Source organism: Siniperca chuatsi, linkage group LG8, assembly GCF_020085105.1.
Source record: "Siniperca chuatsi isolate FFG_IHB_CAS linkage group LG8, ASM2008510v1, whole genome shotgun sequence".
Taxonomy (NCBI): Eukaryota; Metazoa; Chordata; class Actinopteri; order Centrarchiformes; family Sinipercidae; genus Siniperca; species Siniperca chuatsi.
The window spans coordinates 10,348,283-10,369,606 of record NC_058049.1 but is presented as its reverse complement, the minus strand read 5'-3'; the positions used below and the strand labels follow the sequence as shown (position 1 = coordinate 10,369,606).

Below are 21,324 nucleotides of genomic sequence, written 5' to 3'. Positions count from 1 at the left end.
TTACATGAGAAGATCGATACCACTCTTGTTTCTGTGCGTAAAATATAAAGCTAAAGCCAGCAAGTGGTTAGCTTACACAGTTAGAGACAGTTAGCCTCCCTCTGTCCAAAGGTATGAAAATCTACCTACCAGCACCTCTAAATTTCACTAATTAACACGTTATATGTTGTTTGTTTGATTCGTAGAAAAGCTGAAGTGTAAAAACAACAAGTGGTGGTTTTAAGGGGGTCATGTGCTGGACTATTTCTTGGCTGAGTGCAGTGACTTCCTAAAGTTGACTGGCAACCCACAGTGACGACAACAGTCCTATTTCCAAAAATGTCAAACTACTCATTTAAAACCTTCATTATTTCAGCTGATAGTGAGCTTACATGGTGCCCATTAGTTACATTACAACACAGCAAACTTGGGGCCATGTCACAGTCCAGTGTAGGAATACTGCACATATTACACACACAGTAATGCAGTGAATCTTTGGTCCAGGGCTCCATAGCAAGTTAATCCAGCCATGGCTCTCTAAAATGTAAACGTATCTTATGGTATTTTATGTTAATTTTGTCACTACATGAATATAAAGTGTTGTTTTAAATGGGTTTTAACATCCCAATTTACTAACATGAATAAACCAGAATATATATGAATGTTGTTGGCATTCTTGCTGTTGTTTCAGTGTAAAAGAAAATCCCAAATCATGATTATTACTTTGTCATGTCATGTCAGCTGACATATTTTCACCTGAACCGAGGCGCTTCGTTAGTTTGTAGTAAGGGAATAAAGGCGAAACGCCATTGGACAGTTACAGACGCATTTTGATTTTATTGGTCCACATTTACGTCTATCATCCCGGGGGGCGGGCTGAACACTTTTTTAAACGAGGAAATAGATCCAACTGCAGACACAGCCGCTTATTGTCATTGTTGTGCGGAAAGTGTCGAGTTTAAAAGTAAAAATGTACAGAGCCGCCTTTCTCCTCGCGCTCATTGCTTTAATCAGTCCTGCTGCTGACGCGTTGGACAATGGTCTGGCGCTGAAACCCACAATGGGCTGGTTGCACTGGGAGAGATTCATGTGTAATATCGACTGTGAGAAGGACCCCGATAACTGCATCAGGTAAGAGACATCAGAGCTGTCAGAAGGCGGTGAACCAGTCTGACATGTTTGTGAGCTAAAACACAAGGCGACTTTACTTAACTCCTACTACTGTAACCCCTGGTCATCTCCTCCAAACTCCTCCTCCTCCTCCTCCTCCTCCTCCTCCAAACATCTTGTTTAGAAAATGTCTGTTCTAAAATCGCGTAAAAGTGATTCAACATATATGAAAGCTCTTAAGTGTACTGTGTTGTGGACGAGTCACGTAGGATCCTGCTGTGTACAGGAAGTGCCACAAAAACAAAAAAGAAAATGCTTGTGGTAATTAATCTACAGAAGCACGTTGGTTTCACAAATGAAAAAAAAAAACGTATCACTTATCTCACCACAAACTCACAACATGGTGATGTGTAACAATTATTTCGCATTTATGACATTCCATGTAATTATTATCAACCAACACGTGACTGTAAAAGCAGTGGCCATTTGATAAGAAAGGCCATAATGACACCGCCTTATTTAATTTGCCTATATTTGTTCTTTGGTTTGAGGCACTGGGAGATATTGATGTTTAATGTCATAATCTAAATTTGCAAAACTCTTTGTAAACGAGGAACATAAAAGCCTGCACACATTCCAGAGGAGTTAAATAGGAAATCTGTAAGGCAATAGGTAATGTACAGGGATGGACCATGACCTTCACCGGATTAATTGAAAAAAGACAGAAAATAGAATCAGTAATAAGAGACAAAGTTTCAAAAGAGGAAAATGACAGATAAGAGAAACACAGATCAAGAGAAATTATATAGGGCTGCAAGAAACCATTATTTTCAATATCAACCTGCCAATTATTTTCTCAATTAATAGATTAATCTATAAAACCTCAGAAAACAGTGAAACTTGCTCCATCAATATTTCTTAAACCCCAAAGTGACATCTTCAAAAGTCTTATTTCGTCTGTCAAAACACAAAGATATTCAATTTACTATACTGTAAAGAAAGCAAATGCAGCATATCCTCTGATTTGAGAAGCCGGAGCCGGCAAATATTTGGCATTTTTGCTTGAAAAACAAACAATTAACCGATTGTCAAAATAGTTGCTGATTAATTGTGTCAGTTGACTTAATCGATAAGTCAATCAGCTCTCAAAGTTATGTAGATTGCATTATTATATTGCACGGGCATCTTAATTCACTGGGAAGGTTCAGGTAAAACACTCTGATCTACTTGAGGTTACTCTGCCAGTCCAGTTTTCCTGCTAACAAATGATTATTTTTATTAGTGAATAATCTGCTGATTATTTTCTTGAGTAACTGATTGATCGTTTAATTTATTAAATGTCAAAAAGTGGAGCCCAAAATGAAGTCTCCAGATAAATATTCAGTTCACAAGATATTCACTTTACTATCATATATCACAAATCCTCACATTTGAGAAGCAAATGTTTTTTTGCTTAAAAAAATGACTTCAACAATCAATTATCGATTATCATAATAGTTGTAGATTAATTTTCTTGGATGGACTAATCAATTAACCATTTTTTTGTTTGATGAATGCAGAGCTTCAGAAGTAATGCAAGATCCTGCTCCGTGTTTTATTTTAGGGACCTCTAGTCAAGTCAATTTTATTTATACAGTCCAATATCATAAATCACAAATTTGCCTCAGGGGGCTTTACAATCATTACAACATACGACACCCTCTAGACCCTAGATTTGGAAAAGGAACAATTCCCCTCAAAAAAACTCTATGCTGATTAGTGACAAACATACAGTGCCTCACTTCCTGTGCACAGCAACAACAAAAAATATCCCAGAAAGACCTGGCCAACAAAACATTGAGAACACCAAATGGCAGCCCATTGGGGTGAAATGTTGTTGTAACAATAGAAAAACTGGCATTTGTTTTTATGAAAATAGCATGTATTTGTGTCTGCCATATTGCTCTTGCACATGACATTGAACACTGGCATCTAACTGATACTATCAGCCCCGCCTGTCTCCTCCTGTTGCCCTGGCAGTGAGCGTCTGTACATGCAGATGGCAGATGTGATGGTGAAGGAGGGCTGGAAAGAGGCTGGTTACGAGTATGTCTGCATCGATGATTGCTGGCCCTCCCACCAGCGCGATGCCCAGGGCCGCCTGCAGGCAGACCCCAAAAGATTCCCGGGGGGCATCAAGAAACTGGCCGACTATGTGAGTAGTAGGTATAAAAGAGGCATGGAGACTCTGGATGTGAATATACTATTAATGCCATAATTCCTCCATAGACATCAAAGAGAGAGGAGTTCAGATAGACTTAAAGAAAGTAAGAAATACTTAAATTTCAGTTATATCACTAGCTGGAAGGAGCAGAATGAGAGTATGTACTAAATTTTATTATAGTTTCCAGTCTGTGGGCTGCATTATGAATAGTAAACACAGTTATATAATGGCAAACCATGTCATATTTAACACATATTCCCACAGATGTGATTCCATGAGATGCAGTATTAAACGAATATGTGGCGCAATGCGTCCTAAGTTTGGAAATCTTTGACAAATAAAACATTTGGAAACGCCTGGTTAAATAACTCTAGAAGTAAAAGTGATTGCACAGTCAGATTATATATTCATTATACATCCATCTGAGCCGACCTGCAATTATTTACATAATGAAGGGGTAAAGGACCAGATGTGGAACCCAGGTCTCAGATTTCATACCGGTAGAAATTCTGCACCTGGAGCCAAGGGAGATATGTAGGAATATATTGTCTTAGTATGCTGTCGTTCTCTCTTGAGTTGGAGAGCACTATGGCAGGCTGAGTCTTACACAGGCAGATAAAAAGCGATATAGGAAGGAAAGGGATATATTTAGGCCCACTAAGGCTGAGCAGTGTCCTGCAACAGAGGAATAAAGTTTTTAGCTGGGCAACATCGCCACCTACTGGTACATATCCACAACCTGCCAAGAACAAAACTGCAGTCAGTACTTGTATTAATAAATAAATCAGTGCATTCTTATGTATTTTTCTGTTTAAGATCCATTCTAAGGGACTGAAGCTGGGTATCTATGCAGATGTGGGGAAAAATACTTGTGCTGGATACCCTGGCAGTCTGGGGTACTATGAGACAGATGCTCAGACTTTTGCTGATTGGGATGTGGATTTACTCAAATTTGATGGCTGCTTTATGGACTGGACCTTGCTGGGAGAAGGTGAGTTTTTAATTCTAAAGTATAATTTGCAATTATTTGAATATGGCAATGTCTGTCCCCATATAAACTGTTAATTTAGTCTTTGATTACTGCTATGTACTTCACCTATTCAGCCTACTTCAGCAAATGCTACTTAACAAGGCCCATTGATATATACAGTATGTAATTAATATCGTCACGACTTAACTTCCACATGACATCTTTATCATTGTTCTGGGTCCCTTTTTGTGGTTCTGCTCTCATGCAGAACTCAATAGACAAGCTGTTATATGTGGTTTAACAGTTTATGGTTTGATCTGGTTAAGGCTACATGAACATGTCGAAAGCACTGAACAAAACCGGCAGAAGTATCCTGTACTCCTGTGAGTGGCCTTTATATGAGTGGCCTTTCCGACAGGTGAGAGAGATGTTGTTTGTCTTTACCCCACTTTAAGCAAGAGCTAGATATCATTCAAAATTGGGAGGGTATCCCGTTTAAACAAATAACTAAAAGCATGTTCAGTGCCACAGTGCAAGTGCTTAGAGATGAAAAATTATGACGGACATTTTTTTACTATCCTCTGACATTCTCTAGGCTAAACAATTACCCGATTAATCATGAAAATAATTGGTAGTTGAATCGATAATGAAAATAATTGTTAGTTGCAGCCCAACTTTAAATCGCAAGATAGATTATTGATCTCTGGTTTATTTTCCAAGATTCTACCCAAACAACAGTAAAAACATATACATTATTAATGAGCTGCATGATGACACCATACATCATGTGTTATACGACATAAAAGAGCACTTCTGTGCCTGCAGCCCAACTACACAGCCATTCGTGAGACGTGTAACCACTGGCGCAACTTCGCTGACGTGTACGACTCATGGAGCTCTGTCAAGTCCATCTTTGACTGGACTGCTTCTCATCAAGACATCATTGTCCCCTCAGCTGGACCTGGGGGCTGGAACGACCCTGATATGGTACTCTGCTCTACTCAAGCTCTTATACACTCCTCTTTGACCTCAAACTAAGCATAGAACCAGTGGCCTTTAAGTACCAAGCTGTTTCTCAAAGCCTTAGTTCAGGCTTAAAACCTTTTTTATTTGTATAGCCTACACAAGATTTAAATGCCAGAGTTATGAAACTATAGGATTATTCACTCCCATAAAAGCGTTCATCACTGGGGCGCCCCGGTAGCTCACCTGGTAGAGCATATACCATGCACACCCCCCGCCTTTCCTGTCTCTCTTCACTGTAAAAAGTATCACATTTATCAATAGTAGGTCGTTGATGCACTGCATACTGTCAGTAAGCCTAAATTGCCCTGTTATTTACATATTTATGACATTGGTCCATTTCTCTAGCTCGTGATTGGGAACTTTGGCCTGAGTCATGACCAGCAGGAGTCTCAGATGGCATTATGGGCTATCATGGCAGCCCCTCTGCTCATGTCTAATGATCTGAGGGACATTTGTCCTCGCTCCAAGGAGCTGCTGCAGAACGGACACATCGTAGCCATCAGCCAGGACCCACTGGGCAAGCAAGGATACCGCACTGCCAAGGTGGGTGGAGAGGTGACACGAAGCAGCTGTCAGCATTTATAGTACATTTAGTTTCTATATAGAACTGTTGAATCCTTTGTGGTCACCTCGGAAGGGTCTTGTAGACACAAACTAAGACTTTTTAGATCTTAATAAAATCAAAGTATGGAATAGTACTACTATCCACTGTCAAAACACAATATAACAATAACTTATTTTACAGTTTGACAGTTTTGAAGTGTGGGAGAGGCCTCTGTCAAAGAACCGACTGGCTATCGCCGTGCTGAACCTACAGGAGATCGGTGGCCCCCGAGGGTTTGTCATCAGAGCAGTTCCTGGCTGGAACATCTGTGACCCCCAGTGTAACGTCACGCAGATCCTGCCTCAGTACAAAGAAATGGGTGTTCAGACTCCACAAAGCAAAATGGTTCTGTCTGTCAACCCTTCAGGCACCGCTCTACTGACTGTCACTCCCGTTAGCAGCGACTTTAATAGGATTCACAAGCTGCACTGGCAGGACACGTCAGCCAAACGTGAGCACACCACCATTTTGTAGGGTTCGGGTTGTTATGCACTTTCACTGTCTACACTATTCCGATTAAGTGGGAAATTGTTGATTTTAAAATTTGAACAGGTGTTGCTTGGTAAGACACCAAAGTGTCTAAATTTAAAGAGAGGAAAATGATTTGGTCCATAAAATTTGCTTTAATACTGTGATTATGGGGCACTACAGAGGGACGGATGATTCCGAAGCTTGTTTCACTCCGGTGAAGCACGGTTTCAAATGAATGAATATCACACTCCAGTCACATCACATTGTGACTATGAAATATCACAGAAATATTAACTATTAAGTTATCTAAACCACATATTGCACATCTATATTTAATGCTGCAATTCTGAACAAAAGTATAGAGATTTAATAACATGCAGGCTTCATGGACTTTTATTGCACACAAGAGAGTTAATATCAGTGTGGTGGTGCTTCGACCCATTTTGAAGGGCTGCTATAAGTTTTATAAGCCACCAGATATTACTGTTTGCTGAGTTTGAAGCCTCAAATCTTTTTCAGCACGATTTAAAAGAAACCCCCAAAGCTTCACCCGCTCATCACTATAGTACACCTACTTTTTATCATGTTGAATAAATCACTGGAAAACATTTTTTGCACACTTGCTGTGAATTGTCCAGACTAGTCTAATAGTTTAAAATTATCTTGAGACAAAGCTTGAATTTTGCACATCTGACAAGTATAGTGAAACAGAGGTGAAGAAAGGGCCAAACTCCAAAGTATGTTTTAATACATTTATTGAAAATAGTGACAACTTCCTCCAGAAGACTGAGCCACAGTTTAGAACTGGATGACCTGGCCCTGTAAGACAGATAAAAACTTCAGTTAAAATGATGCTCAAGCAGAGTTAAACAAAGATGTGTCAATGATATGGTTCACTCTAAATGTTGCTGGAAATGACAATTTCTACTATGATTATACACTTCTGTATTGTATTCAAATAAAGATGGTTTTGGAACGGTTTGATGAACAGGTTTTCTTCACATTTGTTGGCTTAACCTTACATCAACAACAGCAGTCGTATATTTTGTAATATCTTTGCCATCTTACTCTGATCCTAACATTTTGGGGCGAATGTTGCACTGTAGGGTGGGTGAAGAGGAAATAATGATGAAAACCAATTAGACATATGCTACTATGCTATGTAGGTGTCCTATGATCCTATAATAAAAATCGCCCTCAGTCAAAGAGCAGGATCCGCCACAAGCTTATCGTCATAAAATTATGCTTTAATGAACTGGAAATTACGTTTTTTCTGGCCTCTGTGGAACTGTCTGGGTTCATGAGATAATGGCTTAGCAATGGTTCTTAGTTTTGCATTTTAGTATTAAGGTGCAACGGGAATCACCATTACACCAAGTTAAGACCCAATTTTTACTGATATTACGTCCTTACTTGAACCCTTCCATCAGTTCACAAGCATCTATGGTGAAGAGCTATAAACCACTTATACTTGAGTTCTAGATTTACTGCAAACACGTTTGCGTTATGAAGCAATCCAGACGATTTGCTACAAACTGAGCATAAATGCAGTATCAGGCCAGAAACAGGCAGCAACTGAGCTATTTACTTCACCACAGTATTGTCTAATTTCTTCACCTACAGTGACATGATTCCAATCAAAATCAATGCATTTCACCCCACACCAAAAAATAAAATAAAACTTCTTGAATCCTCTGCTATTTACAGCAAAATGTGCTCTGCTCAAACTTTTAAGTCAAGTACAATATTTATAATTCCTCATTTTCATGGACATATTTCCTCAACATTTGATCCTTCCTCTATTATTTAAGTTTCAGGATGTTTTGTATGTTATTTTGGTCCTGCCAAGTCAAATTTAATCAAATTAGCTTTTTCTAATCATTGCAATGGCCAGCGTAATGTGAGCAGGATTTCAACATGTCAAAAGATGACATAACACATTTTCAAGTAAGTGCTTTGTCAAGAGGTGACTGAATTATTAACTAATTATTTTATTTTCTATGGATAGTTTTCAGATCTACAACATGTGATACCCAATTACTACCATTACCTAAAGATAGCAAGTTTAAATGAGAATTTTGCATCCACAGGTAGAGCGCATGGTTAGCCACAGAGGATTTAGAAGTGATTTTGGGGTGCTCTGCATAGATTTTTAAACAGAGATATCACACTATACAATTCAGAAAGCATTAAAGCACTCTGAAAAGCACCCATGAAACAGTGCACTGTGAGAAGGCACATACAGACATTACCAAATGTCAATGACGCCTACCTTTCTCTTCTTGTCACCACCCAACTCGAAGTGCTTGCATCTCTTGATGGCCAGCATTCTCTTGGATCTGCAGTTGGGCTCCACACACTCAAGCCTCAACACAATCTTCTTTGTAGTCTTAGCCTAAAGAGACAGTATATCACTGAGTCTGATTTCACACACACAGGCTGTACTTCACATGAGAAATCAAACACTAGAAATCTGAGCATACCTTCTTTCTGAAAATGGGCTTCGTCTGACCACCATACCCGCTCTGCTTTCTGTCGTATCTCCTCTTACCTGCAGAACACGTACAGTTCAGCTACATTTCACGATACAGCTCATTTACCACACACAAAGTATATAACCACTCATTAATAAGGGATTATTTACCCTGTGCATAGAGGGAATCCTTTCCCTTCTTGTACTGGGTAACTTTGTGGGGTTGGTGCTTCTTGCACTTCTTGCAGTACGTCCTGCGGGTCTTCGGGACGTTCACCTGGACAACACAGAAGATAAACCTTTAACAGATTTGCAATAAACCTGGTAGACTGATCAAATAGTTCAAGGTCAATCTCCGGGAACAATTTGGAAAATTAACCATATTCGCATTCAAAGCCAGTGAGTGAAATTTAAAATCCACCGCCAACGGGTCTTAATGACTAATGCTAACCACTGGCGTTAATTCGGCCAACTAGCTGGCTATACGTGGAAAACGACGGGACGGTTTTTAAGTTCAAACTCTGTCGAGATCATGTCACATTGACACATTTAGAAACTTGCCGTTAATAGACAGAGGGCTCGTGTTTATCATTTTAACTGTTAGCGCCCCGGTCAGGATAAAGGTAGCTAGCTAGCAAGCTAAAATATTAGCATTGTGGCTATTTAACGTGAATTCAGTGAGACGGGTGTGTAAACATGTGACGCTGCAACTATGTACAAACCGAAAAGGCTACTGGTTGCCATAACTGTTACTTTAACTGACATCTTATTTTAAAATTTCCTTAAAAGAAAGGCCGGTTGGAGTGAAAGTATGCTAGCAGAGGCATTTCACCACTAACACGGCAAGCATTGCTAAAGGCTAATTTAACAGTCTAAAATGTACACAAGATGTCTAATATTAACATCGTTGTGTGCATCAAAACATTGTTTACGTATCTGAGTTAACTGAATGCAGTAACGATTCTTTAATCGACAAGATTGAGTTTGATTCTGTAAAATGTATTCGTGTAATCATTTCATACCATGGTTGCGACCCGATGCAGAGGAAAAGAGGAAGGAAGAGGCCGGAAGGAGTCCCTAATGTAGACCTCAGCGGTGAACTGGCTGTACAGACTGCCCCCTAGCGGCGGGACATTTCAGGAGGCCAAAAACTACAAACAAACCAAAAATAAATAAAATAAAATTTTAAGTAAATGCAGGGAGTTATAAATTTAGTCTTTGTAAAATACAACGACCAGACTTTCTAATGGCTGCAGAAGTTTTAAGGTTTTTTTATCTCTTGTGCCTGCAACACTAAAATTGGCAGTATACTGAATAAGAAATCCCCTGAAATAAAAGTATAAGATTATAATATATGTGTATATATATGTGTTAATGTTTAGCCCGCTTCCACTTATCACCAAAACTGTCCAGAGGGCTGATATGAAAATGAGCAGGAAGAAAAAGGGGAAGTAAGCGGAGTCGATTCCTCTCTGTGGGTGGGTTTAAGCTTCTTGCATCACAGACTTCACACATTTTATGGAAGGCAAGCAACTAAGGCAAAGGTTCATGCTACCGCTTTAAACCTCAGCATCTGCAGTTGTATGTCTGATGCTTGACTCTTTTGCGTGTCTGGGTAAGTAATAAAGCTCTTTGAATGTAGGCTGTAAGGTCAAGAAGTATTTTTATTTGTGATTTGTTCACCTAAGTATAAATGGTAAAAGCAGCTATATGAATGCATTTCATTTGAAAGACTATGGACAAAAGTAGTAGTAGTATTATGTGTATTTGTGCAAGTATCGTATTGAAACCCACTGATATTCAGTTTTTATACAAATCCTAAATGAAGCGTGTATTCGCCACACACTTACATACATGAGTCAAATAATAGTGACATTATCTGCCAAAATGCACAGATGTTGTACTTGTTTCTGAATGTTTTGTGTTGACAGTGATGGACTATGGTGTATTCTGCTGTACTTTGCAGTGATGAGAAGGTGTTGCATGTTTTTTAAACCTTTCTTGTAGCAGAAGAGTGGTTTAGATGGTGGGGTTATAATCAGATAGTAGTTTCATGTGGTTACCTTTATAATCTATACATGACAAATGTGTTTTTATGTTGTGAATCAGTGGAGGACTTTTATGCATTACAAGAGGTTTCCCTGAAATGCCTTTATTTACATGCATCACAGGAAATACTAATTCCTATTTGTGCATTCAGAAATTTTACCTCCCTAGAACACCCCGATGTTAAATTGATGTGGTATCTTAAAATGTGTGGGAGAGCAATTCTTTGTGGTTAGATTTATCTCTTATGTGCTGTACTGAGAATCCTTGTCACTGACTTTTTCTCTCACTGTCTTTCTTAAGTACCCACAAGCACACACAAATATAAATACATATACTACTTATCTGTCCGGAAACGTCAGGAAAGAGCATCTTCACAGGTTCCTGTTAAACCAAGTCTTTCACGATATTATTGTGTTTGCTGTGTCATACATCAAGCAACAAAATAAATACTTATTTACTTACTTATAATATTCTATCATAATACACACATTCATTAGTGTTTCTAACTTAATTAATATATATATATAAGATATATTCAAATATATGTTATGTTGTGATTAGATGATTCTATGAGATTAAAACATTTTTTCTGAGGATACACTTTGGTTACTCTTGGCTTTTGAGTTGCTGAAAAGTTGCCTTGTGTACAGTAATAAGTGAATTTTTTAATCAAGTTTTTAACACAATTTTGTAACAGATAGAGTGAAATGGGGTGATATAGTTTACAGAATTTCACAACCCAATAACACACATGCAACTGAAAGGATAAGCATTAGAAAGTGGGAGAAAAAAACTGCTCTGCAAAGTGTTAAAGTGTTGTTGTGCTTTGCAGAAACAGAGGTGAATTCCGCAAAATCTAAATAAGCAAGTATTGTACATAGTTGTCAGTGTGTACGTCATGAAGTGATGTGTAACAGCATGCATCACAGGTATGTAACACACATATTAAATGTGCTAATGAAAGATAACCATGTTTGAGACAGTCAGGTTGAAGTGCGGCAGGGTGCTGGGTTTCTTCTCCCTTCATATTGCAGTACAACACTGATGCAACTTCCCTATGCGTTTGTCTGTGTCAGCCACCATGAGTCAACTCCCTTCAAAAAAGACTTTTGGTAGCCATGATACAGTGATATATAGACATACAGTTTCAGTTGACTGGCTCCATTCGATCAGAGGGAAAGAGAGAAGAGATGGTACATCAGTCTTGATTATCTACAGAGTTTGTTGACCTCTACTCAAGTTAGTGATGTGAGAAAACATTAGGTTGTGACGAATGAGTAATGAATAAACAATGTTTCACAGAATGGAGAACAGTGCTGTCTGCTCATGGCAGCACAAACAAAACCAATTGGTATTGTCAGTCTAGTGTGAAGAAATGTCACACTCATGGTTAACAGGGAGTGACAGAAGCTTCTGGTAATGTTACAGTTCAGATGATACAAGGAAGTGCTCACAAGCTGAAAATAGGCCGAGCTGAAGTACAAACACATGCGACAGAAACAGACAATTAGCACTGAGCTGTGTTTCACCTGCCAATATGACACTATGACTTTAGTGCATTGTGTACTTTTTTTGTATTTTAAAATAATGTATGTAAAATAGTGTTTTTTAGACATTGAAGGAGAGTTTTTGCTTGATGGAAATACATCTGCGAATAGTGCTCGGTTATTAAAGCTGACATTACTTGCCTGTTTCATAGTAGGTGCTAAGTCTACACACTGGCCCCTCACTGGTCCATCTATTGATGTTAAATTGGGATAAATTATTCAACATCTTAAGGAACATTTCACTTTTTTCCCCTGCATTTGTGGTGATTTTCTTCCTGTACTGCCAGTTGATTCTGAATAAAACATTAATCTACTGTATATAGTGAAATATGTTACACATTGCTAACTTGTTTTTCCAAAATGTCAAGACAGCATCTATTTTTGTTGTATTAGGAATGAGGGCATGTTTACAGAGTCTACATTATCCTCATTCCTTAACAGGCATCTCTGCCCCACTCCACTCTCAGTATGTGAGAGAGAAAGGTAGCCTTGTGATGATGAGATTGTTTGATATTTGAGATATTTGAGTTTGCCAGTAAACTAATTCCATTTAGATGTTGTTTCTGTAAACACTAAAGACCTAAGAAAATACATTTGAATGTCATGAACATAAGTAACTGGGTTACTGTATCATTAACTGGGTTGCTGAATCCTTAAAACAGCATTAATGTCAACTCATCATATTAGGAATACATAGTAGACAAAGGATTTGGTGGACAAACTCTCCTTACGCAGTTTCCCAGCACAAAAGCATTTGGGTTACTGAGCTGGTGTGATGATGACCAAGATACAGTAGCTTAGGGAAACAGATGTTGCTGGCAGGAAAACCAGGGCTTATGCAAATACAGCTAATCACACGCTGATATGTGCTCGCACTCAGGCAGCATGTCTCTTTATCTCTTTTCAGATCTCTCACATTATAGTGGCATTTCTCTGACTATGAGGAGTGGATATTAACTTAAACTCTGTTAAAATACACTTTTCATTGGCAGTGAAGCACTGAATAATTAAGTGCGAAGTGTAACTTCACCCCAAAGGCTGCCTTATATTGCTAAGATAAGCACAGAGATAATGGGCTAGTCAGTCACAGCTCTCAGACAAGTGTTAACTATCAAGGTGCGAATGTGCTGTTCAGTGTTGTTCTGCCACAAAGAAAACAGCTGGATGTTATGCTGCTATATTGCTTTACAAAAGTATTAATTATTCCTTGTTCCTGTGTAGATTAATCCTGACTGAATCATGTCAGACAATATTCTGGAAGAAATCTTCATTAAACGATCTCAGCAGAAGAAGAAGACCTCTCCTTTAAACTACAAGGAGAGATGGTTTGTTCTTACCCAAGAAAAAATAGCCTACTATGATTTTGATCCTGACAAAGGGGTGCGTATATGGAACTGCAGAAATCCTTTACTGAGATAATATCACATTTGTCTGATGTTCTAATGTTTGAACTTCAAGAGAACTGTGCAGCTACATTTATCTGTTTTCACCGGAGTTACCTGACTGTTTCCCCATCTGTGAAGCAGAAGCGAAAAGGTTTGAGAGGATCAGTTGACCTTGAGAAGATCAAGTGTGTAGAGACTGTCCAGCCTGAGCCCAATGCCCCACAAGAGCGCATGTATGCATTCCAGGTAGACATTTTTTGTCAATTTACATGTCTAACAGAGAGGGACTCTTCAGAAACTGCCTCATGACAATCAATTACAGACAAAGCTGCAACAATGTGTAATATTCCAGCCACTTTACACTCTTGCTGGTCTAAAATCAGGACTAAAACATTTTTTTGCTTTCACTCCTACCTCTATGCTGATCAAGTTTATTTTGGAGATGGAGAGAAAGTGTTAACAAGACAGTCCTGTATCCCAATATCACTAATGTCACTAAAGTACAATAATGAAGCGTGGAACATATTTCTTATTTGATAGCGTTTCACACCTGTCACTACTATAGTTGTAAACTATGTAAAGGCTGCAAGAAGTAACACATGGGAGGCTTGTAACATGAGACCAAGTTTTCTTCTTGGCAGAGAAAAAGTGTCCAATTTTCCAACAGTTAATAATGTGAAAGTCCATTGTTAAGAAGTGAAACCATTTCTCACACTCAAATGAATTAGGGGCTTTCAGTGACCGTGCAGGTGTTGCAAGGTAGCATGAAAAAGGAGTCTGTCTGGAACTTTCCATAAAAGAAAACCACTAAGTAGCAGTGTTTAAGAGTTTATGTCTTGAACTGCAGTGAATAATAGCACACTAGCTTTTGTAGAATTTTTCTTCAGCTTTTATCACACTTACCGTATATATTCTGGTATCACATTTACTGAGCTAACTTAAGAAATAGAAAATCACAATCAAAATTAAAATAATAGACAGCTTAGACAAAAACAGCTGATGGGTATTTTCTTTTTCATTTTTGCCACAGATCGTTTATGATGAGGGGCCACTGTACATCTTTGCAAAGACTGAGGATGTTCGGGCTCAGTGGATAAAGAAGCTGAAAGACAGTTAGTATATGCATACAAATTTACAAATGTATCTGGTGTTTATGTGTCTTTTCAGTCACAGTATCTCATATAGTATATGGAATATTAGACCATATCTTAATAATGCCCAAAACTCCTGTGTATGTATTCGTGTGTGTGTCCATTACTTGTGCATAGTGGTGCGCTTCAACAAGGATCTCATGCAGAAGTACCATCCTTGTTCCTGGATGGAAGGGATGTGGCTGTGCTGCCACCAGGAAGTTAAACAAGCAATGGGTTGCAAGGTGCTGGATAATAAGAACGGTGAGAACGAGATTCCCTTTGGTTTAAAATCTGCAACAATCAACAACTAAACTTCAGCCTGAAAGACTAAATTATTTCATTCATATATTAAATTATGTCATTAATAGGCTTCACATCTAAACCATCTCGGCGAAGGGGATCCAGAAAACCTCTTCCTCCTACCCCAACAGAGGTATACACGCAGTCCCTTTGGAATGATATTCACTGACTACAGATTTAATTTATTTAATGATGCATCCATTAATCTTATGTTGCAGGAGAAGCCTGATCGGCCTTTACCTCCACAGCCTCCTGAGCGACCTGGCCCCTCTGTAGGCATGACTGTCATAGCAGAGTATAGTTACACACCCATGACACCCCAAGACCTCGAGCTGAGGAAGGATGAAGAGTACACCATCCTGGAGATGTCTGATCAAAACTGGTGGAGAGCCAAAGACAAATATGGGTGAGATGAGTGAGACGGAAAAAATAACGCAAGAGGCCTAACCACTAAAAAAAATAATTAAAAAACAATGTCTACACTTTAATGACTCCCTGGTGTCTGGTGTCTCTCAGATCCCACATGACAAAAGTGCTGTCCAAAGTAAAACAATTGCAAGATCACTGCTGGCAAAAGGGGAAATATTCATTGAGGCCTTTGAGGCCCATACGTTAAAATGAATTAAAACAAGAGCATAAAGAGCAGGAGACAGCCCTAAGAGTGGACATGCAGATCTGAATATGTATATCTGTATGGATGTGTTTTTACTATATTTGACCAAATTAATTTTCCGGGCTATTTCATCCCTCGCGCCATATAAATAAGAAAATAACAACATTGTATAGCATGATCAGTAAAAAATATTTATATAGTGCTGATCTGTAATTTGAATTAATTCAATTTGCATTTAGAATTCTAGGAGCAAGAATGTGTTTATGAGATGCTACTGGTGTTGGTGAGCGCTTTAGTGCCCATCCAAGATGCTCATTGGTTTGTGTATCTGTGTGTGTGCATGTAGACATTATTAATAAATAAAATATGTTTGTTTTCTGTTGTAGAAATGAAGGATATATACCTAGTAATTATGTTGTGGAAGCAGAAAATGGGCTAGAAAGATTTGAGTGAGTATCGGTACTATTGTTACTACTATTTTTATGTTAGCAGATTAATACTTGGTAAAGTCCCTTGTCTGTACATGAATGTAGTTTTGATTGCTGAAGCAATAAATGCTGCAAAAACAGCATTCAAGAAAAATTATATCCACATTTATTTTCACAGCTGGTATTGCAAGAATATGAACCGTAGCCAGGCAGAAAAGCTGTTAAAGACTGAGGTAAACTCAATGATTCAAATTCAGAATGTCATAGGACAGATTTGACATTTTTGTGCATGTAGCTGGACTAAATTCAACTTATGAAACATACGTTTGTATGTTGTTTCCCAGAACAAAGATGGAGGCTTCTTGGTACGGGACTCGAGCAAGGCTGGAAAATACACCGTGTCTTTGTTCAGTAAGGGTGGCGGGTGAGTAAGCTCAGTGGTGTTAAATACTGCTGCATGGTGCACCATTTGTATACTGTATCCTCTGGCTCCAGTCATGAGTGAACGTATCAAAAGAAGAACTGTTTGTAATGAAAGCGGAAACAGTGGGCCACAGAGGGAGAGGGAGATGTAAATTATTCATGCAAAACCAGAACTAATCTGCCTGCAGAACTTTTTCATCACAGGACTCTGAGACTGAACTGTATTGTGGATAACGCTGAGAAGACATTACCTACTCATGCATACATGATAAATAATCCTTCCTGTGTCAATGAAAACCTGTTGACTAAATATACTTACTTACTCTTTCTATTCTATCCACAGGGAAACTGGTGGAAGCTGCAGACATTATAACATCTGCACTGCCCCACAGGGACAGTTTTACCTGGCAGAGAAGCATAATTTCGACACCATCCCAGAGCTCATCAACTACCACCAGCACAATGCAGCAGGTTAATACAGTAGCTGTGACTATATGGATATCCCATGAAAGCAATTTCTAGATTTTAATTCTTTGGTATTTATCATACAATTAAAACTGAGTTGTGGCAGCAGGATAAAGAAAATGATTCAACAAGGGGGAAGGCAACAAAATATAGGCACACAAGCAGGACATCAAAAAATGGAAACAGTCAAAGTCTTTACGTCACAAATGTTGACCTTACAGGAAATAATGTAATTTTGTTATCTCCCTCACCAGGTATGGTTAGCAGGCTGAAATACATTGTATCCAACCGGGCACGGCCTCCATCAACAGCAGGGCTTGGCTATGGTAAGAGTATATGATATATGACTATGAGTATGACTTAAACTACAGGCCACAGACCTAGAATACACCTGCTTTCTTGGGTTCTGAATATATTCTCTTGTTAATCATAATGTCTGGTGATTAACCTCTGGTGACTGATTAGAAATCTGTGTGTGTGTGTGCAGTTTAAAAAACACCAATTTTCTGAGATTGTATAAATGCTGCATGTATTAACATAATGATTATTTGTTAATAGCGTTTTGGAGCACAAGCATATTTGTTAAAAGTAATGAGTCCCATGATCGTGAAAGGAATTTTTTGACAAGTCATTTAACGTCGCGTGACACACAAATCATGGCTAGAATAGTGCTGTGTGGCTCAGTCACTTTGTTTGTTTCCCATTTCCAGTCTTCATGCTAAGCTAAGCGGCTGCTGGCCATAGCTTCATGTAGACATGATAGTGGTATCAGTCTTCTCATCTAACTCTCGGCAAGACAGCAAAAAAGCTTATATTTCAAAATGTATTCCTTTAATGTGAATGCTGCAAGTATAGACATGCTCCTCCATTCTCTCTTGTCTGTTCCAGGTGTGTGGGAGATTGACCCCCATTACCTCACCTTCATCAAGGAGCTGGGCACTGGTCAGTTTGGAGTGGTGAAGTATGGAAAGTGGCAGGGCCAGCATGATGTTGCCATAAAGATGATCAAAGAGGGCTCCATGTCTGAAGATGATTTCATAGAAGAAGCCAAAATCATGATGTAAGCAGAACTAAATGAGTCTGAATTTAGACTGAGCTGACATTTTATTTTGGTCATTCAGCTGCAACACTTGAATTGACTGCAGTTAAAATTATAATGAGAATTTTGTGCATGAGTGTCACACTGGGAAGTGTAGTTTCTATAACTTCTGTGAGAAAAACCAAGTCATAATATTTAATTTCCTTCTCCTTTTGCTCAAACCAGGAAGCTTCGCCATGAAAACCTGGTCCAGCTGTACGGCGTGTGCACCAAACAAAAGCCAATTTATATAGTGACAGAGTTCCTTGCCAATGGCTGCCTGCTGACGTACCTCAGGGAGGGCCTGAAGCAGCACCCAACAGCTGTCCAGCTCCTAGAGATGTGTAAAGACGTCTCTGAGGGCATGGCCTATCTTGAGTCAAAGCAGTACATCCACAGAGACCTGGTAAGAGACATAGATCTACTGCATGTATGTGTAACTGTGCAACAAAGATCCCAGGTCATTTCTAGATCATTGTATCATGTTATGTTGAGATATACTGGGATTAGGTATTTAAAGATAACACTGATAACAATGTTTAATGATTACACTTCAATCAAGAGAGTTTTGTTTTGTCCCCAGGCTGCCAGGAACTGTTTAGTAGATGGCAATGGCACCATCAAAGTGACTGACTTTGGACTATCAAGGTAAAATACTTCACATAAACTATAGGACAAGTACTGTTTTATTACTCAAGTACTGTAGTTAAGTACAGTTCTTAGGTACTTTACTTGAGTATTTATTTATGCTAGTTTATACTTTGGCTCCACTACATTTTAGAAGGAAATAATGTATATTTTACTCCACTACATTTATTTTACAGTTTTAGTTACTAGTTACTTTGTATATTAATATTTTACATACAAATGAATGCATAAGTAATAATTGCTCCTGCTCCAATAATATGACGTATAATAATGTAACACTCGGGGGAATTTTCTTTCTTCACAATGAGTATGTTTGATGCTTTAAAGGGACAGTTCACCACAAAAACAAATATATATTTATTTTTTCCCCTCTCTTACCTCTAGTGCTATTTATCCATCTAGATTGTTTTGGTGTGAGTTGCCATAGAGATGTCTGCATTTTTTTAATAAAATTGGACTATGTTGCACTCGGCTTGTGGTGCTCAATCCGCCAAAAAAATACATTTGAAAAACTAAACAATGTCTCTTTCCAGAAATCATGACCCAGTTACTCAAGATAACCCACAGATTTGTTGTGAGCAGTTTCATGTAGAGACTATTTTCTTTCTACCGATAGTTCCTACATGAAACTGCATACAACAAGCTAACCCTATCAAATATATTTTTTGATTCTTTGAGCACCACAAGTTGAGTGCCATATAGTCCCATTATATTCAAAAAAGCAGACATCTCCATGGCCGATATCTCCAAAACTCTGCAACTCACACCAAAACAATCTAGATGGATAAATAGCACTATAGGTAAGAAAAAAAAAAAAAAAAAAAAAAAAAAAAAAAAAAAAATATATATATATATATATATATATATATATATATATTTGTTTTTGTGGTGAACTGTCCTTTTAAGTATATGTAGTTAACAATACTTCTGTATTTTTACTTTTTTCGAAAGCAAACTTTTACATGTAGGCCTATAGAGTATTTTTACATTGTGGTATTTGCACTTTTACATCTTAAGTAAAGATCTGAATACTGCTTCCACCACTGCCTTAGGTATGTCTTAGATGATGAGTACACAAGCTCAGCAGGTTCCAAGTTCCCAGTTCGCTGGTCACCTCCTGAGGTCCTCCTCTACTGCAAATTCAGCAGCAAGTCAGACATATGGGCATATGGTGAGTAAACACAATGTACAATATGTTTTTCAGTTTTGACTGTCTATTGCCTACTGCATTTCTGGTCAGTTATGAGTGTAATCTATGATTAAATGTCTTCACAAACTAAGAATTCACATCTGTATTAAAGCATCATAACTATTATTCGTCCCATTAACTATTTCTATAAATACTTAGGGGTTCTTATGTGGGAGGTGTACACTTTGGGACGGCTTCCGTATGAACGCCTTAACAACACGGAAATAGTGGAACAGGTGTCCCATGGCCTCCGCCTCTACCGCCCCCAGCTGGCCAATGAAAAGGTCTACAGCATTATGACAAGCTGTTGGCTTGATGTAAGTGAATTTATATTGTGTTGTGGGCCTCAGTAGAGATTATGACAAAGACCTTGGACAGAATGATGATAGTATATTTTCTGAACGCTCATCTCACAGGTTCTCTTTTTTTTGTTTTCAGAAAGCAGATGAGAGACCCACCTTTGAGGAGCTGGCTCTGACTGTTCAGGATTTGCTGTATGAGCTCCAGTAGATCTCAAAATAATCCACGCCAGCACACACACAAACAGTTCACTCTGATCTCCCCTCAGAGCAGCATCTTCGTATGTCCCTGGAAAGTTAACACAATCATTAAACCAGTTAATAGCATAAACACGGGACTGCACAGCCACACTGAGGTGTAATGTGAATATGTGTAATGATAATAATAGCCTCTCTATCACATTATTAGAAGTACAGTCCTACAGACTAGCATTTAAAATGTGTATATTTTATTGAAGGTCTTTATTGTATTCTGTGTATTGTATTATGTGGAATCATTCTGAAATGGAGATAGCTTTGCATATTGAAACAAGCTTTTTGTGAAAACATATCTATTGCACGAATAAAAGCCAAGTATGCCAGGCTTTGAACTGACTGAAAGATAATTTGAAATGCAAATGAGTGTCAAAACATCTGATAGAGCTGTTGTTCTCACTCTAATCAAATATGAAATGTTTTTGGTGTAATACTTTTTGCATAAGTTGGTATTAGCTTTGTTTGTTTGATTAAATAATATAATTAATTGAATATGGCTGTAAACCAACAAACAATAGACCTATTGCCTTAACATTGCACATATGTAAACTGATGGAACAAATGGTAAATGAAAGACTGATGTACTTTTTAGAGACACAGGATATAATTGCAGGATGACAAAGTGCATTTAGGAAAGGAAGGGGTACTTTGGATCTAGTAATAAGTGTTAAGTGTA

General features: G+C 38.3%; 3 protein-coding genes across 4 annotated transcripts; 2 read left to right on the top strand and 1 right to left on the bottom strand.

Annotated features, from left to right (window-relative positions):
• Positions 1-847: 847 nt before the first annotated feature.
• Positions 848-7,183, top strand: gla (galactosidase, alpha). The gene is made up of 7 exons (XM_044205625.1): positions 848-1,110; positions 3,109-3,283; positions 4,109-4,283; positions 4,589-4,680; positions 5,088-5,249; positions 5,634-5,831; positions 6,034-7,183. The coding sequence occupies exons 1-7, from the start codon at positions 950-952 to the stop codon at positions 6,364-6,366; spliced, it is 1,296 nt and encodes a 431-aa protein (XP_044061560.1). The 5' UTR covers positions 848-949; the 3' UTR covers positions 6,367-7,183.
• Positions 7,102-11,862, bottom strand: rpl36a (ribosomal protein L36A). The gene is made up of 5 exons (XM_044205629.1): positions 11,855-11,862; positions 9,008-9,113; positions 8,847-8,914; positions 8,636-8,758; positions 7,102-7,182 (listed from the first exon to the last, which is right to left on the bottom strand). Exons 1-5 carry the CDS (start codon positions 11,855-11,857, stop codon positions 7,162-7,164), a joined length of 321 nt encoding a protein of 106 aa, XP_044061564.1. The 5' UTR covers positions 11,858-11,862; the 3' UTR covers positions 7,102-7,161.
• btk (Bruton agammaglobulinemia tyrosine kinase) lies at positions 10,296-20,983 on the top strand. Of its 2 annotated transcripts, XM_044205623.1 has the most exons (19): positions 10,379-10,451; positions 10,768-10,812; positions 13,654-13,812; positions 13,959-14,063; positions 14,848-14,929; positions 15,086-15,211; positions 15,319-15,383; positions 15,469-15,656; positions 16,250-16,312; positions 16,470-16,524; positions 16,636-16,715; positions 17,058-17,185; positions 17,434-17,505; positions 18,068-18,239; positions 18,444-18,663; positions 18,841-18,905; positions 19,958-20,076; positions 20,254-20,411; positions 20,533-20,983. In XM_044205623.1, exons 3-19 carry the CDS (start codon positions 13,672-13,674, stop codon positions 20,602-20,604), a joined length of 1,911 nt encoding a protein of 636 aa, XP_044061558.1. In that variant the 5' UTR covers positions 10,379-10,451; positions 10,768-10,812; positions 13,654-13,671; the 3' UTR covers positions 20,605-20,983. The 2 variants fall into 2 exon arrangements, with proteins under 2 accessions (XP_044061557.1, XP_044061558.1); XM_044205622.1 differs by lacking the exon at positions 10,768-10,812 and having other exon boundaries at positions 10,296-10,451.
• The last annotated feature ends 341 nt before the right edge of the window (positions 20,984-21,324 follow it).